At 39.3% G+C, this 16,288-nt stretch overlaps 1 protein-coding gene across 1 annotated transcript; it reads right to left on the bottom strand.

The window, feature by feature from the left end:
• Positions 1-1,824: 1,824 nt before the first annotated feature.
• Positions 1,825-16,159, bottom strand: slc9a6a (solute carrier family 9 member A6a). The gene is made up of 16 exons (XM_056383272.1): positions 15,737-16,159; positions 13,691-13,890; positions 12,707-12,784; positions 12,382-12,458; positions 12,068-12,180; positions 11,429-11,534; positions 9,414-9,554; positions 8,883-8,989; positions 8,465-8,553; positions 7,778-7,891; positions 7,405-7,516; positions 7,085-7,238; positions 6,668-6,698; positions 6,485-6,570; positions 5,600-5,705; positions 1,825-5,387 (listed from the first exon to the last, which is right to left on the bottom strand). The coding sequence occupies exons 1-16, from the start codon at positions 16,029-16,031 to the stop codon at positions 5,118-5,120; spliced, it is 2,079 nt and encodes a 692-aa protein (XP_056239247.1). The 5' UTR covers positions 16,032-16,159; the 3' UTR covers positions 1,825-5,117.
• Between the last annotated feature and the right edge of the window lie 129 nt (positions 16,160-16,288).

Raw genomic sequence — 16,288 nt, 5'->3', positions numbered from 1 at the left:
AGATGAGAGTGAAGATACATTGCTAGTGCAGCCAAGAAGAAGAAACAAATGGAGGATTTTATGGTCATAAGGTCACGTTTGTTGTGTTTAAGGTGTCAGGGTTACTCAAACATCAGGTCATCATGCTGTCACATTACATATATCTGCACGTGTATAAACTCTTGACTGATAACTCATTATATGACTGTAAACATGGGATTCCTGTGTGTATAAACATCTGGTATAAACATCACCACATCAAGTCTGTTTTTACATGAGATCAGGGTTACAAGCCACGAGTTTGGTCAGTGCATCTTCCTCTGAGATGTTTTACTGTGCACATTTGCAATAGTAAGGGCAGGTTTTCATTTAATGAAAGCAGCATTTCACTAAACCAATAAAACACCAGTTAAAGGACGTATTCAAATGTGACAGAAGGTGCAACAAGGTACAGGTGTAATAGAAGAAAAAATTTTTAAAAAAATGGAGTTACAGCCATTTTTGTGTGGTTAATAGCGTCATGATTTAAATTTTGCAAACAAAAAATCTCAGCACTTGGTGGAGTAATCACTGAGGAATTTGTCATGATCAACATCATCACCAACTGTGGGGAATGAGTGGGAATCAAGTTAAAAGACAAACAGTTTGAGAGAGGGAGAGAGAAAGAGAGAGGGAGATCTACTCGAGCCAGAGCTAAGTGGCTCTTTAAAACTACTATTTCCTCTCTGGACAGTTGCTCCACTATACAGACATTCTTGAGCAGACTGAGGGAGTTGTGTCCATATTAGGAACATGTTACCTGATATCTGGCACAAATCGAGCCAGAGGGGAAAAAAATGCCACCAGTCTTGGCTGTGCAGGGTGTGGCTTTTCACATTAACACCAATCTTGCCCCTGAAATTTATTACTGAAAATAAATGTACTCCAAAAAAAAAAAAAAAAAAGTTTACTGTTCTTCAACAACATCTTTGATTCCAATCATAACATTGGCCTCAATCAAATAAGGAATCAAGCAAACTATACTAACAGAGGTTTTTGGACTTTTTCTCCATAACATCACATTTATTGGACTAAAGCTTGGGTGCATTTCGTTCATTCGATTCCTGTGGGGAAAATGAACTCTTTAGCACTTGGACATGTTATCTTCACTCACAAATGATCAGAAAGGTAAGGAGTGACTAACCTGCTACAAAATGAGACCCACCTGCTGCGGTGATGTGTGGATCCCAATATGCTTTACTCAGATACAATCAGGAGACTTAGAGCTTTCAAACAATGTATAATTTATCAAGATTGAGTGAAGACTGAGTGCAGCCCAGACCAAAACACACCTAAAGCAACACTACCGAGGCCAAAGTGTCCCACAGGTGGGACGGCGTGTTTTGCGACCCCTTCAAAGTTGGACCAAAGATTGACTTTCTCCTCTCGTATCGTTTCTTTTGAATAACTTTTAGAAGAATGAAAAAACAAAACAAAACAAAAATTCCAGGTTAGGAATTACTATGCTTCTTATTTTTGGGATTAACCCTGTTGTTGACCAAGGCCACCCAGCCCCAGTTTGAAGTTGAGTTTATTCCACTGAAATATTTGAAGAGTTTTAATAGCTTGTAGACTTGGGCTACCTGCCATATTCCACAGCTATGAAGATTATAAACCTGTGCTTAGCATAATATGAAAACCCCTTCTCAGATTTATGAAACTCAAATAAAATCATTTCTGGCACTAATCTTGTTTCACATTTCTTGTGGATGATCTCTGAAGCTCGACAGCTGCATTCTTCATTCACAACCCAGACATCAACAAAAAAGGAAGCAAGGTAAATGAGGAAGCCATTACAGCGAGGGCTTTAATCAAAAGCACAGGCTTCTATTTATTGACCGTTGCACGCACATGAACAGGTGAGAGTATATTTACACAGATGTAAACAGTCAGTACCTGCAACACAGAGAGAAGGAGAGAACATCATGTCTCCCTCTTTCTCCTGCACACACACACACACACACACACACACAAGTACACATCCATATACACTTGCAGGCATTAACACACACATACATTCACACACAGAGAGAATTCGCAGTATAAAGATAGAGTGGACCGTCTGAAAACACAGCACAGCAGGCCTCTTTGGTCAGCTACTTTAGACAAGATTTCCAATGGTCAAAGCCTATCACGAGTCACCACTCAGAGAACAGAGAGAAAAACATACTGGCAGAGCAGTAGGCAAATACCAAAACCTATAGGATTTTGCAGATTTCACATTTTTTAATGTGTTGGTTGAAGAACAGTGGCACACAATTCTGGTTGTATATATTTTTCTTTTTTCTTTTATTCTGAAGAGTCCACCATCAGTAGAGGATGAATGATTCATGCTCTGTAGAAGACATGGCAACAGCATTTAAACAGCAAGGTGTTGCAAACATACACACTAAGTACCTGTTAAGTATTAAGATGGAACAACAGTATGAAAGGTCTGCCACTGCAATGTGGAAATTATTCTTCACAAAGGAACATCAATGAACAAACTTAATGCCTACTAAATATTACTTCACCATTCATTAAATCGACATGACATTGCTCATTTTTCCACAACCTTCCAAAACATAAGGTAAATAACAAAAAAGCAGCTGTTAGATAAAACAAACATCATAGCAATAAAACAGAAAAACATTCTCAAAGGAGGAGTGCAAATCATTCAGTATTTTTTTTTTTTTTTTTTTACTTCATTGTTTCCCTTCTACAAAATAAAATTCAATAATAACACAAATGAAAAGTATAAAATGGTGGAAAGAATAAATCATTTCCTGGATAATGTGGTGTCAAGAGGCATGCCTGATTAAAAAAAAAAGTCAACACTTTCGATAAGAAGTTCCTGCACAGCAGAAGATAACTGTGGAAGGAAAAGCGATATCTAAAAGCCTGCTCTTCCTTCCACCTATGTATCATCCCCAACGTACGAACACACACACAAACATAGGCCTAACTATCCATCCTCATCCATTTCTCTTCCTTTCATCATCCTTTTCTCTCACTCTTTTCTTTAACTCCATCCTCTTACATCCAGTTTGCAAACAGCAATGTTTTTTTCCCTCCGGCTTACCAGGAGGGTAAACCACAAAACTGTTGTGTACGTCACCGAGTGTTTCCTGGATTCTGTCCACATCAACACAGCGTTGCCAGGGTGACGTCCTATCAACGCTTCCTGTTAAACCCCCATTAACAGCTGCTAAACTCCGCACCAGAAGGAGATCACAAAACCTTCCATTCTTTTTCCCACCGAAACAGCCTACATACACAGTGTGCGACCTAGTGTAATAACACTTTAAGTTAAATGTAACACATCCATCCATCAGTACTCTTTCCATAGTATGTACTTTTATGAAAATCCTGTTTAACCATCAAACCATCAATCCTAAAGAACAGCAGAGAAAAACATCCAGCAGTTAAACAACAATTGTTGTTCTATTCAGGCAATCCTCCTAACGATGAACTGCCACAGTGTCAACATAAATATCATAAAGAATTCACTGCACCCAGCTTCTTAAACGTGAAGATTTGTTATTTTTTTAGTCTTACGTGATTGTAAAATGAATACCTTCAGGTGTTCAACTGTTGATCAGAAAAAACAAGACGTTTAAAGACGTTTTCAGCTTGAACTTTGAGAAACTGTGATAAGCAATATTCATTATCGTTGGACATTTATAGGCCCAACGATTGATCAGTTTATCAAAAAACAGCTGGCAGATTAATCGATAATGAAAATAATCACTGGTTGCAGCCCTATTCAATTCAGATACAGAGATAATCAATTCTCCAATTTGCCAAACTTATACTCACAAAAATACATGTGTGCTTACCAATAACATGGTACAGGGTTCCTTTAGGGTCAAATTCATGTATCTATCTGTGTTTTTCAGGTTCATTTAATGAGAAAATTCAAAATCTCCACAACAACAATGCAACGATTGTAATAGAAAAGGTGTGTGCAAAGCTAGATGAGTATGAAAAATGTGATTCAGCTTAAAGTATTTAAGCTCTGTTGCAAAAAAGAATATAAAAACACTTTAAGGTCATCTGCATTCAGTTTTCACAAAATATCAAAATGCAGGACAGAAATGGCACTAAGCTTTCTTCATTTGGATCTCGTTTTCAGAACAACAGCCCTTCGTTCTGCCGTGAGCGACATCAGCTTCTAAAATAAGGTGTAAAGTCCCTCTCTATGTCACAGTCAAAGGTCATTGGGAGAGATCCACAACTTTCACTGCCAGGTTACACCGCATTGGTGGCATTACATTGTCACACACTATTTACAGGCGAATAGCACAAACTCACAGCCCAAACACCCACTGAGTATATTGCTACCTTATGGACAGAGGTGTCTGTTTTGTTTTTGGGGTTTTTTCTTTTTCTTTTTTACAAAGGAAAACTACAACTGCATGACTGCCCATCCTCAACCAGCTCTGCTTCCCAGAGCACACTCAGCATGGGTCGCCAGGCTTAAAACTACAGTTCCCAGGCACTTGATTGTAACCAAATGTACAGTAAAGTTGTCCACTGGGTCAGCATGTCTCTGGTGCACAGAGAGAAGGCAGCAACATTCAAGGTCAGACCCAAAACACAAAAGCCCTCAACCTCCCAGACAAAGAAAACAACAAGCATCCTCAGCATGCATATCAAAGTTATAGTACTCTTGTGATATACTCTACATCGACAAATAAGCTAGTGGCTGGTACTTGCATTTACACACTAACGCATGCTGCTAGACCTCTGTGCAATGCTACAGTAAGGTGGCACACAAATTTAAGCCAAACTAAGAGAAACTGATTTTCAAATGAATGCTAAAAAAAACCCTGCAAATAAATAAGACTATATTACAGTTTTGGCAGATGCCAGAAAGGTGTGGAAACGAGCAGAATGAGAATGAGGTAGAGACAGTGATTTGCCTGTAGAGGAAGTGGGATAATGTAACTGTGAGGAAATGTGTGGAAAAAAAAGCAAGAAGAACGAGGAAAGGTGCGAGAGCAAAAGAGAATTCAGTGGAAGGATGAAAGAAGGGGAGACAGGTACTGGTCTTTTGCTCGATGGCTCGGGACAGTGTGAGTCGGACGGTTGTCTGGGTCTGCACCGAAAGACTATCTTCACATCCGCAGGCGGTGGTGGGGGTCTGTGAAGGGCGGCTCTGAGTCATCCATGGGCAGCACCAGGCGTGTGCCCCTCATCACTAGCTCATTATCTCCATACGTTAACTCTCTGTCCAAGTCATCGGAGGTGGCGCCAGCATAAGCCGGACCGCCGCTGGTGTGGGCACCTGAGGCATCTGTACTGACTGTGATGTCGCCATAGGTCAGGTTGATATCGCCGTCTGTCAGGATGAGGTCGGAGTCGTCATCCTTCAATTGGCACTCATTCTGGTGGGGAGAGGAAACATGTCAGATACCCCAATAAAAGATTTTAATTCTAGCTTGTAATCTTTTCCTCATCTGCCTTGTAAAACAAAACCTTTCAAGCTGAACCACTGTGATTCATCAGAGTAACTTTTTTTTTCCATCTGTTAATACAGGAGAAAAACTTCACAATACAGTTTGGTCCGAAATAGCTCCTATATGAACCAGTGTCTGACCTCATAGGCCTGAGGGCTGGTGAGGAAGCGGGCGAGAGGGCCGCAGCAGGGAGGCAGCGTGGCAGTGAGAGGGGGGCCGCTGTGAGTCAGGATGGGCTTCAGGTAGCTGGAGAAGGGGGCTTGAGTCAAGGACAGTTTACAGAGAAAACATGCACTGAGAAGGTGGTTAGACACAGAAACAAACACACACACTATGGCCCTGTGTAGTGCGACGAATGACAGCTGAGTAGATTAAAAAGTCAATTTTAAACTAAATGGACAAATATGAACTAATTTAATTTCCAAGTCATTTATGTAAAAATACACTAAACATATTGACCTTAATATTACACAGCCAATACGAGAGATAGTTTGTCTTCCAGTCTATACATGGCACTCCCTCTGCTGTCTGACACTGTGAACTACAGAAGTCTCCACTTCTCTGGCCTGGCTCATCTAGTAGCCTTCAATTGTAAAAAATACAAATGCATCAACTTCCTGTAAAGATGTCATCTCAAAGTGCCGACAGGAAATTATGCGTTAATGGTTGTGAGACTTTTTATAGTTGTTTCTATATTGATTTAATACAACATTTTGTAGTTTTTGAGCTCTATGCACAGTTTTTAATACTCACCCAGGTTTAGCATTTTATTCTTCTTTTTGTGACAATATTTTGTGACTGAATGATGATTTCTGCTCTTTAACTTATATTTTCTTGTGTATTTAATTCAGTTTCAGAAGTGTGGCATTCTTTAGAGGCTGGCTATCTATGTGTCTAGCTCTCATAAACGTGCAAAAAATAACAACTTAACCCTTTTGAGGAAAGAAAAAAAAGAAAATATGCAGTTTTTGTCTTGATTTTTATGACTTTGATAAAAACCAAAGACATTTGTCACCAAAGGATACTTGTGGTCGAAGTTGTACCAAATTCTGAAAAGCCAGGCACTCTCTTGTTTAGTGCTTCTTCTCTCTGATCCTTCAGTGATACTCATCTAGAAAATAAGGCAGATCATGTTTTTAGCTATATCTTTGGTCATCATATTCAGTCACAGTGTGTAGTAATCAGTCTTTCACAAGGGACACACTCACAGAGTTATCTTGATCAGAGTCCACTCCCACTCTGTAAAAAAGAAAAAACGAAACACGTGTAAATTGGTTTCAGCAACTGTCGGAGCAGAGTCGTGCTGAGAAGAGTGATGACCCTGTTTAGCGAGTTTCTGAGCAGCACGGTTCCTTGAAAATGTGAGTGTTCTGCATATAAAAAGCCCCCAGCATTAACCAGAGGAGGGCCAAAGGTTGTAGTGAATAATTCTTGGAGTTTTAACCTGATAGGAGATTAGTGAAACAGGAGCCATGAAGTGTGAACAATCAGAGACAAGCATTAAAAAGAGCTGATTTTCCTCCCTTATCTGAACTGTCCTCATGTGACCCTCCAGTGTTAAAACCAAGCACTGCAGATTCAGTTTGACCCAGGGATGGTTGTGACCGGGTGGAGGAGAGGCGTACCGTATGCGCTGGCAGGACAGCATCTGGGTGGTGCCGCCTCCACAAATCCAAACAGTGAAGAAGACCACAAGCAGAGTGGTAGAAAACATCATCTGACGGGCGTATGTGGCCGTGTCCCTGATAGACAGGGCGAAGGTCATCGCACCTCGCAGTCCTAAGGAGCACAGCATGAAGAATGTTATCAACAAACAAGCATGCAAGTTTCAGCATGAGACCAATCGGTTGATCTCTGTGTACAAGTTGGCTGTCTTTTCATGTACTCAAAGTAGGTTGTCAGAAACTGCATTATAAACGTCTTCTTGAATCTGTATACCACCAACCTGCAAACATCATCATGTGCTGAAAGTTGGATCTGATCTTGTTGCGTCGTCCCAGATTAAGAAGGAATGAGAGAGGGTAGATGTTAGCAGCTCTTCCCAGGAACACCGCCAGCTTGGTGGGAAGGAGGTTAAGGAGAGGACAACAAAACAAAACAGAGAACTAGTCAACCCTCCTCACTCTGTGCCAAGCTTATTTACTGCCCCTTTAAATCAATTACCATTTGCATCTTGGTGTTAAGTTGTAACCGTGGGAACTGAAAATGACTGAAAATGGTGGTAGCTCCATATTCCTATGCTGATACTAAAATGCCGTGACCAGGCTGAGGGTCATCAAGCTTTGTGTGCACAAGACAGTTTCATGTGCAAAAGATACGAAAGCTCCAACGATGAACATTGGATTAAAGATGTGGTTCTGGAACGTGAACAGGGTCAGACCCATGTAGGAGAAAATGAAGTTCTCTGCCAGGAAATTCAGCAGTTCAAACAGCTGCAACACATGAAAAAACATCAATTGATTTAGATGATAGCAGCCTCGGTGGATGTACTGCTTGACAAGAAAAAGAAGATGGATAAGAGAAAATAAGAGTTAACAGGGAACACAGTTTAACAAATGCAACCGCTAAATACACTTGGATTGAATGGCTTTGACTACAAACGTTAAAAATCAACTATACCTTTAATGCAACTTATTTTATTCAATATATTTGAAAAGAAAATCATGTTTTTATTTTTAGATTCTCTTTTCTCTTTTTCTTAAACATTTTTTCATTAATCAAACCTGGTTTTCCATTTATCTATCATTCCAACAGTGAAGATGGATGACAGGAACAACAACTACTCTATGTACTCTGCTTTGCCAACAAACCAATTACTATTATACCATATTATAGCTTGTAAACTGAAACACAGCTTTATTAGTTATGTGACATTTCCATTGTGCTTTAACTGTCATTTTCAAAACTTTTTACTACTTTCAATATAAAAGGCAGAAAGACAACTCAATACTTTAAGCACAGTGACAAAGAACATAATCAGCCGTTTGCTTTAGTCCAGGTCTGACCTGTTTGGTCCTGTCCTGGGACTCAGGGGACAGGTTGTTGAAGGTGTAGTGGGCCTGAGTGATCCCACAGAACAGCACTGCGACCACGCCTGCAACACATCAGGAAGGACAGGAATCCAGAAAGAGAAAAGTTAGAGGATCAGTAAACACTGATTACTAACAACATGACGCATTAACAATATTGCTTGTTGACATGCAGGAGGGACCACATGTCTCCCAGTTTAAACGCAGTCACTATATCCAAATTACAATCAAAATAGGACGACAACAACTTAAATTACAGCATATCATCATCATGGCAGTTTCAGTGTGTGTGTGTGTGTGTGTGTGTGTGTGTGTTTGTGTTTGTGTTTGTGTTTGTGTTTTTGTTTGTGTGTGTGTGTGTGTGTGTGTGTGTGTGTGTGTGTGTGTGTATTACCTGTGAAGCCACAGGCCTCAGCCAACAGGAACGTGCTCCATGACATGAGGAAGAACAGAGCCGTCTCCAACAGCTGGAAATCCCTCAGCTTGGTGAACTTAGTCACGTACAGACAGTCAAGGAGCTTAACAAGATACTCACACACTTTTTAAACTTAACACGTGCGTACACATTCAGTCATAACAACTTAGAAAACATATATTCTTAAAATAGGATCATTTTTTTAATTAGATAATTTCATTTGTTTCATTTCACAAGTAACGGCTTCTGGAGCATGCTGTCACATGTTTCAAGCTGATTCTAAAAATATATTCTACTACTTTCTATCTACAAATTTCTTATTTTCATTTTTTGTTGTACAAACAACAAGATCACACCACTCGGTATGAATTTAATTTGTGATCAACTCAACTGCGACCTTGCTTTTTAAACTGCTACATGCTGCAGTGGATGGACAGATCTTATTAATACACCCTTTAGAATTAGTTTTTTTGTTACGTAAACAAATAATAAAACAACAGAAAAGATATGAGAGCAGTGACGACTCCGGTGGCCACTCCCAGAGCAAAAGAGCCACTGAAGACTCCGAGAAAAATCCCAAAAGATTTCAGCAACGCCATGACCTCAAAGGTGTGAGTGTTGTCTCCTTCTGGCTGGTATGCTACTATAGACCTGAGATGAGACAAAGTACAACCATTTATTGGAAAGTTTTTATACAAAGTGCACAGAGTGTAAATCGTGTCATACATTAAGACTAATGAATTAACTTGTTTTACAGGTTATTAAGCTGAAGTTGAAGCCTGCATACAGAAAACCTAGTAGTATATATTCTATAGTCTATCACTACACTATCTCTCTTTGTATACGACATAATATTTTTGAAAACAATTCAGGTGCTCCTGTGTTGATAAAATGGCTTTCACAGAAGAAAACTCTCACTCACGTAAACTGGGAGATTTAAGATAAAGAGAGAAGTAGAGTAATGTAGAGGTCAGAGGGTTGGAACAAAAGAGTGTCAGACTGTATTTGAATAGTTCAGTGTTATAACAAAGTGGCTTGCCTAAAAGTCTACTGAAGTGACATTGCTGTGTGAAAGTACAGATATGCAATGTGTGCTTTATACTCTATATACGCAGTTCAGTTTCACATTGACACGTGTTCCAATAAAACCTGAGCAGGGGTGGAATAGTAGATAATTAAAAACTACTAAATGTTATGGTGTAGTTTTGGTTTACTTTACTGCTGCTTTCATAATTAAAAGAGGCACCTTGTTTTCAGCAAACAGTGGACAGCATTATATGCTGTTAAATACACATTTTTCATGGTAGAAGGCGGCAAAAACCATGTTCTGCCAGTACAGGAAGAAAAAAGAGACTACACAGCTTTTTCCTTCCTCTAAGAGAATTTAGTCCAAATAAAGAATCTGCTTTGAAAATCATGTGGACTGAAAAATTCCAGTAACCAGTAAAACAACAAACTCTTTGACACAGTATCTGTGTCACAGCAACCAGGCACAGTACAGTGTCATGAAAGAAGGTGGGAATCATCACTTTATACATCAGCTTTGTGTCACCTGGTGGTTATGTATCAACACTGAGCTATCCCAGTAAAGTCATACTCACAGGAAAAGGACACATGCTTCTCATCAAACTTGGGTCAAATAGATTTAGAAAATATTTTAGTTTCTTGGTTTTAAACTGGAGCCTGGGATGAAAGGGAAGTTATCACAGCAGGGTAGTTGTCAGCATGAGAAAGCAATTATAAAAGTTTTAATATCTTATTAAGGCAGTTTGGTGATAAAATGTAATTAAAGTGGCAAACCTTATTTCCAAATAATACTTTCAAATACTACTTGAACCAAGTTTGAAAGCAGATTTATTCACCCTCTCCACTGTCAGCCCCCACACTCACAAAACAAATCACCAGGCATTTCTTCTATAAGGATTCCTGGCTTCGTGCCCTCTCCTTGACTTCTGTATATACAGTATCTCCAAATATAATAGGAATGTGCTCTTAGCTGACTACAACATCAAAAACGGTTAACCAAAAAAAGCAAAAATTCATGAATAAACCATGAAATGTTCTGCATCTCGGGTCGGATAAGCCAGAGTGTAAAAACAAATGGCCAGTGATTTGTCATGATGGTCCCAAGGCACCGCAAAGGCACACAATGTCATGCTCTACTTAGTGCACCCGTTCAATGGGCCGGTCAGAGTCTCTCCGTGGGGATCGGCCCCTCCACCGTGCCTGCTATTATAATTTACAATTCTGTGGAAATAATAACAGTTCCATGTAGAGCAGGAGAGAAACTAAGGGTTAGCTTAGGGACCGCCTTGTGTTTAGCATGACACTAATGAGAAACTGATATCAGGTTAGTTAAAAGGTCACTGGTCAATCGATCAAAAAAAAAAACATGCATGACTCGTACTTCCACCATTTCTCTCAGAAAACCAGTGGCTTAGCATCTCTGTGCACAGTCAAGACAGTTAGACAGTTAGTGGATAGTGCAGACTTCGTGTGTGGTGTCAAAAAGACAGACGACTTACGAGGACAGAACCACGGCCACGGCATCGTTGAGCACACTCTCTCCAAACAGCAGAGCGTACAGATCCACGTCGACCTGCAGCTCGTTGAAGATAGCCAGGACTGTGACTGTGACACAAAGAGAAACACACTAAATTATTCTCCATATTAGAACCGACACAAATCACCGAGCGAGCCGGCCATGGGTGTCAAGAGGTTCAAGAGCTGTGTTTCAATTCTATACTCTTTTTTTTTAATGTCTGTTTCTGTTTTATTTCTTTTTTAAATTTTACAACACTTACAGCTCTGTTTCATGTATGAAAGGTGCTATAGAAATAACGTTTATTATTATATTAAATAAAGAGCACAAAGAGCATATTAATGATAAAAGTGTACTATTTTGGAAATTAGTATACAAGAAATGAACATACTTTACTGGGTTAGTACAATGCACCAGTTTTGTTTCCACAGTATCAGCTGTGGACAGTTTGACTCATCATATAATAAATTATATGAAACATTGACAAATCTTTAGTTTTATGATGATTTGTTTCTGTCTGTGTTCTGTTTGTGAGAATGTGGCTTTGAGCTAAAGTGGATCATGGTTATAATTAACATGTAAGCAGAAAAGACTTTTGAAAACTGAGGACCAGCAAACGTACCAGGGTCTGTGGCAGAGACAATGGCTCCAAAGAACAGACAGTCAGTGAAGAAGAAGTCTCCATCCAGCTGTCCCACCTGCTCCATTAGCATCACACAGCCGTACATCAGCAACCTGACGGAGGAACAGCAGGTGGTTTTGCACATCGTCATAAACAACATTGACTTTAATGGCATCATGGAAACTTTAACAACACAGGAATTGACATTTATAAATTCTGCTCTGCCATAAAATGTCTTATAAATAGAGATGCAAATGTGAAATCAGAAGGATGTTTGTTTTAGTGTTTTCTTTTTGGTTAATTAATATTCCTACCCGATAATGAAACAGGAAATAACTGTCCCCAGAAAGGCATAAGCCAGGATGGATCCCATGTTACGGAAAAAGTGTCTCTGAAAGACAAAACAATTTAACACATCAACAATCATCTACATACTGACTCAATTCTAAGTCATCCATCTTCACTGCATCAACTCTTTAGGTCTGTAAAGGTGAGAAGGAATAAGTGGATTTGTGCATTTCATTTTAGCAGAGGACATTGTCTCATCAGCTAGTGTTAAAAGTGTTCACTTTGTAATCAATGAGTAATTTTCTTTGAGGCAGTAGAATGCGTGGTTCAAACACTAAAGTATGACTGTACCCTTTTCAAGCTGTAGCCAGCATGGAAGATGATAGGTGGTAGAAGAATATTGAAGAACACTTCGGGGTCAAAGGTTACCTGAGTCACACATACACAAAAAAAAACATCATATCCTGTTATTATGTAATAACAACATATCACAGTTCTGAATCACTAGGATAAGGAATGAATCAAAAATACTTTCAAGACAAAGCATATTGAATGGACACTTCTGGGCTGCTGCATTATTGTATAACTTTAATTAATTAATTAATTAATCCTAAGTGACACATCTGGGACAGCATGAAGTAGCTTCCAGGACAATCAACAAAAAGTTGTTATAATAGTAAAATGACAGATGCTAAAAGGGGACAGCTTCTATACACAGTCAAAAACATTATGGTTAAAACCATTTTTAGATGTGAATCTAGAACAGTACTGTATTAAAATGTGTCTGTACCAACCATGCTTCGACTTGAAAAGTGCTGCCGCTTATGCTAGCAGGATTATGCACTCTTTTGAATCAAGCTTTGGATTGCATATCTTGATTGTGTAGAGTATAAATAGATAAGTTTGTTAATGTGGAAAATTCATGGAGCAATTCAAGACTCAAAACCAAATAATATATTTCGATAAGACCACAACTAACAATTATTTTCATTATCAATTAATCTGATAATGATTTTCTTGATTAAATGTTTAATTATGTAGCTTATAATTTCCTACAGCTGAATGTGATGTCTTCAAATTGCTTGTTTTGTCCAATCAGCTGTATAAAAATTGAAACTGTTCAATTACATATCACATGCTTGAAAAGAACTGAAATGCCGAACTGATTCTCAAACTAATTGCTGTTAAATTTTACGTTGATTATTTCAGCTCGATATTTTAAAGCTGCAACAAGAAGATATACAAGAACTTCCCAATATATTCATAAGATTCAATCAATACAGCTTCTTTTGATCAGTCTAAACTTCTGCCTGACAATAACATTACATACTGTACCTTTCGCAGCATCTCATTATCTTGCACGTCGTTCACCTCGTTGGCACTAATCTCTCCTTTCAGAGTGTACTCGTAGAATTTGCCACTGACATTGACCAGCAGAGTGGCAGGGCTGGCGTTAACGTGGCAGCTAAGCGTGACATTGCTAATGTCCCGAGGAACATGGATGCCATAGCGTAAGACCACACCAACAAGTAAGCCTGGGAAAAGTGAAAAGAAAAGAGGCAAAACAAAGAGAACACAGAGGGCAGAGTCAGTTAATGTCAGTTGTTTATGATTCCAACGCAAAGACCAAGATCTAAAACGAGACATCACGAGAGGAGTAAAGGTGGTCATGATTCTGCGGGTGCCTAAATTTGCAGAGGGTTATCAAATGTTTCACGACAGCTATTTTCTGGAAAAGATATGGTGAAAATATTTAATTCCTATTCTCACAAAGCCAAACTAAATGTCATATTCTCAGCTTTTGCTAATAGATTAATGCCTGGAAAACATCTCTGAGAAAGAAGGTATGTACCAGACAAATTAGGAATACCATGTGTTTAGATGGTGATTCTCAAAAACTCCACACAGGTGTTTCCAATGACTCTGGCTGATTAGACTTGTAGACAGGAGAAAGCTGAGTGGAGCAATGCTCTGTGATTACGTGATGTCACCAAACACGACATGCTTATTGAAGTAATAACATCAAAACTGACATCCTGACAGGTCTAACATAACTAACCAGGGAGAGAGATGTCAGTCACACACAGTCTGTACATGTCTACTCTTTCTGAGAAGAGCTCTATATTATTCATTTCAGGAATTTTGATTTATCAAGCGCAAAAAGTCAATACTGCTACTGGCGGCCTTGTTCCATTTAAGTATTTCAGTAACACAAATCGGTGAGTGAGCATTCAGAATACATGAACACGGGAACTAACTCATCCACACTGAATGCAGTTGTTATTATTAACTACAGCTGTGCTTCTGCTATGACACACCTAAATGTCTGCTGTGAAAAAGTCCCTCAGGCTACAGAAGTGAAACCACCTTTGAGTGTGGGTGAGGTGTGCTGAGGTTTAAGCAATTATTGAAACTAGTCGTTGTTGGAACAAAATATAACATGATTGTAATACAGCATGACCCTCTTTTCATCCATTCAGAGAATTATTTTAGACGATTGCTGAGGAGAATATTGGCAAATCTCCAAACCACCCAGTTAAAAATTGGAAGGAAAGACCAATGAAAGCTCAGTGAGCGGCAGTGGTGGAAGAAGTGCTGAGGCCTTTTACTTAAGTAAATGTCGAAATATCACCTAGTAAAAAAAACTCAGTTACAAGTAAAAGTCCTGCATTCAAATTTTAAAGCAAAAGTGAAAAGAGTACTATTATGCAGAATGGCCCATTATAGAATAATGTATATCATATTATTGGATTATAATTAGTGATGCATTCATGTATACATCACTTCAGTGTAGCAGGTGGTAAATTAGAATTACTTTATACACTGTTTTGTAGCTTGTTAATTTCCCTCCCTCTTTACCAATGATAATACATCATAATGTATTTTTTAATTATATTTTGGATTATTAATCTACATGTGCAACAAAAGTTATCAAATAAAAGTAGAGGAGTAAACAATGTACTATTTCCCTCCGAAATGTATTGTAGTACAAGTAAAAAGTAGCAAAAAATGGAAATACTCCACCATTGGTGAGTGGAGTTTGTCATGCAAGGTGTTTAGATGTGATGGTGTCTGAGTGAAGGAGGAACCTGCTCAGAGCAAAGAGAAGTGAAATTTGGTATTGGCTTTTCCATGCTACAGCTGTTCTCTCCGGGGGCCCAGAATACTTAGCTGCTTAGATGTCATTTTCGAGACCAAGCAGGGTGCAGAGGAGGTGTTGATGTTGCCGTAACTAAGCTTGTTACCTTGCAGCATCTCCCTGGCACAGCCTAGTGTGTAAATACACTCCAATGCGTTCCAGCTTAGTAAAGCAGTCATTTCAAATCTAATCAATACAAAATGAGAGTAAATACACTGGTGACGTCTCCCTCTCTCTCTCACCATAAATCATCGCCAGCCCAGTTTCGTGCAGAAACCTGAACCGCCGGTGTTTGAACAACCAGATGGTCAGAATAGTGAGGGTGAGGAGCAGGATGAAGATGAGTAGGTCTGCGCTGTCCTGCCTGTGGCTCTCCTCAGCCTTTTTCTCTGTAACGATGTTCTCCATGGCACTGTCCTCCTCCCGAGACGAGGATGCTCGGCACACACAGATGCACACAGACAAGCTCACTAGCACGAGCAGCCACAGCGTCCTCGTCGCCCTCCAGGCACCGTTGACAGTCACTTTAAACACCATTTCGGCTGGTCGGTGGTCAAATGCTGTAATGTCGTCGTGGATGAAAGCAAACTTTGTGCAAATATTATTCACGTACTGGCAAGGGGTAGTAGACAGGAGAAAGACGACAGCAACAGAGATATCGATTCCGGCCCGGAAGTGAAAACATTTTTTTCCAGAAAGTATGCAGTGTTTATTTCGTTGTAAAAGCACAATGGCAGGATGTTGTTAGTTTATATCAATTCTAACGAATAAAGCGTAGTCTAACGTGTAGTGTG

This window comes from Seriola aureovittata, chromosome 8 (assembly GCF_021018895.1).
Source record: "Seriola aureovittata isolate HTS-2021-v1 ecotype China chromosome 8, ASM2101889v1, whole genome shotgun sequence".
NCBI classification, from domain to species: Eukaryota; Metazoa; Chordata; class Actinopteri; order Carangiformes; family Carangidae; genus Seriola; species Seriola aureovittata.
Note: the sequence above shows the minus strand (reverse complement) of the source record. Positions and strands in the feature narration are given on the sequence as shown.

Bases quoted from the DNA above. Each gene is read 5' to 3' on its own strand.
- slc9a6a (XM_056383272.1), bottom strand. From the start codon at position 16,031: ATGGTGTTTAAAGTGACTGTCAACGGTGCCTGGAGGGCGACGAGGACG. The intron at 13,891-15,736 runs GTGAGAGAGAGA...CACTTTTCCCAG, and splicing joins TGGGCTGGCGATGATTTATG to GCTTACTTGTTGGTGTGGTC. The intron at 6,699-7,084 runs GTACGCCTCTCC...TCTTTTTTACAG, and splicing joins CTGTCCTGCCAGCGCATACG to AGTGGGAGTGGACTCTGATC.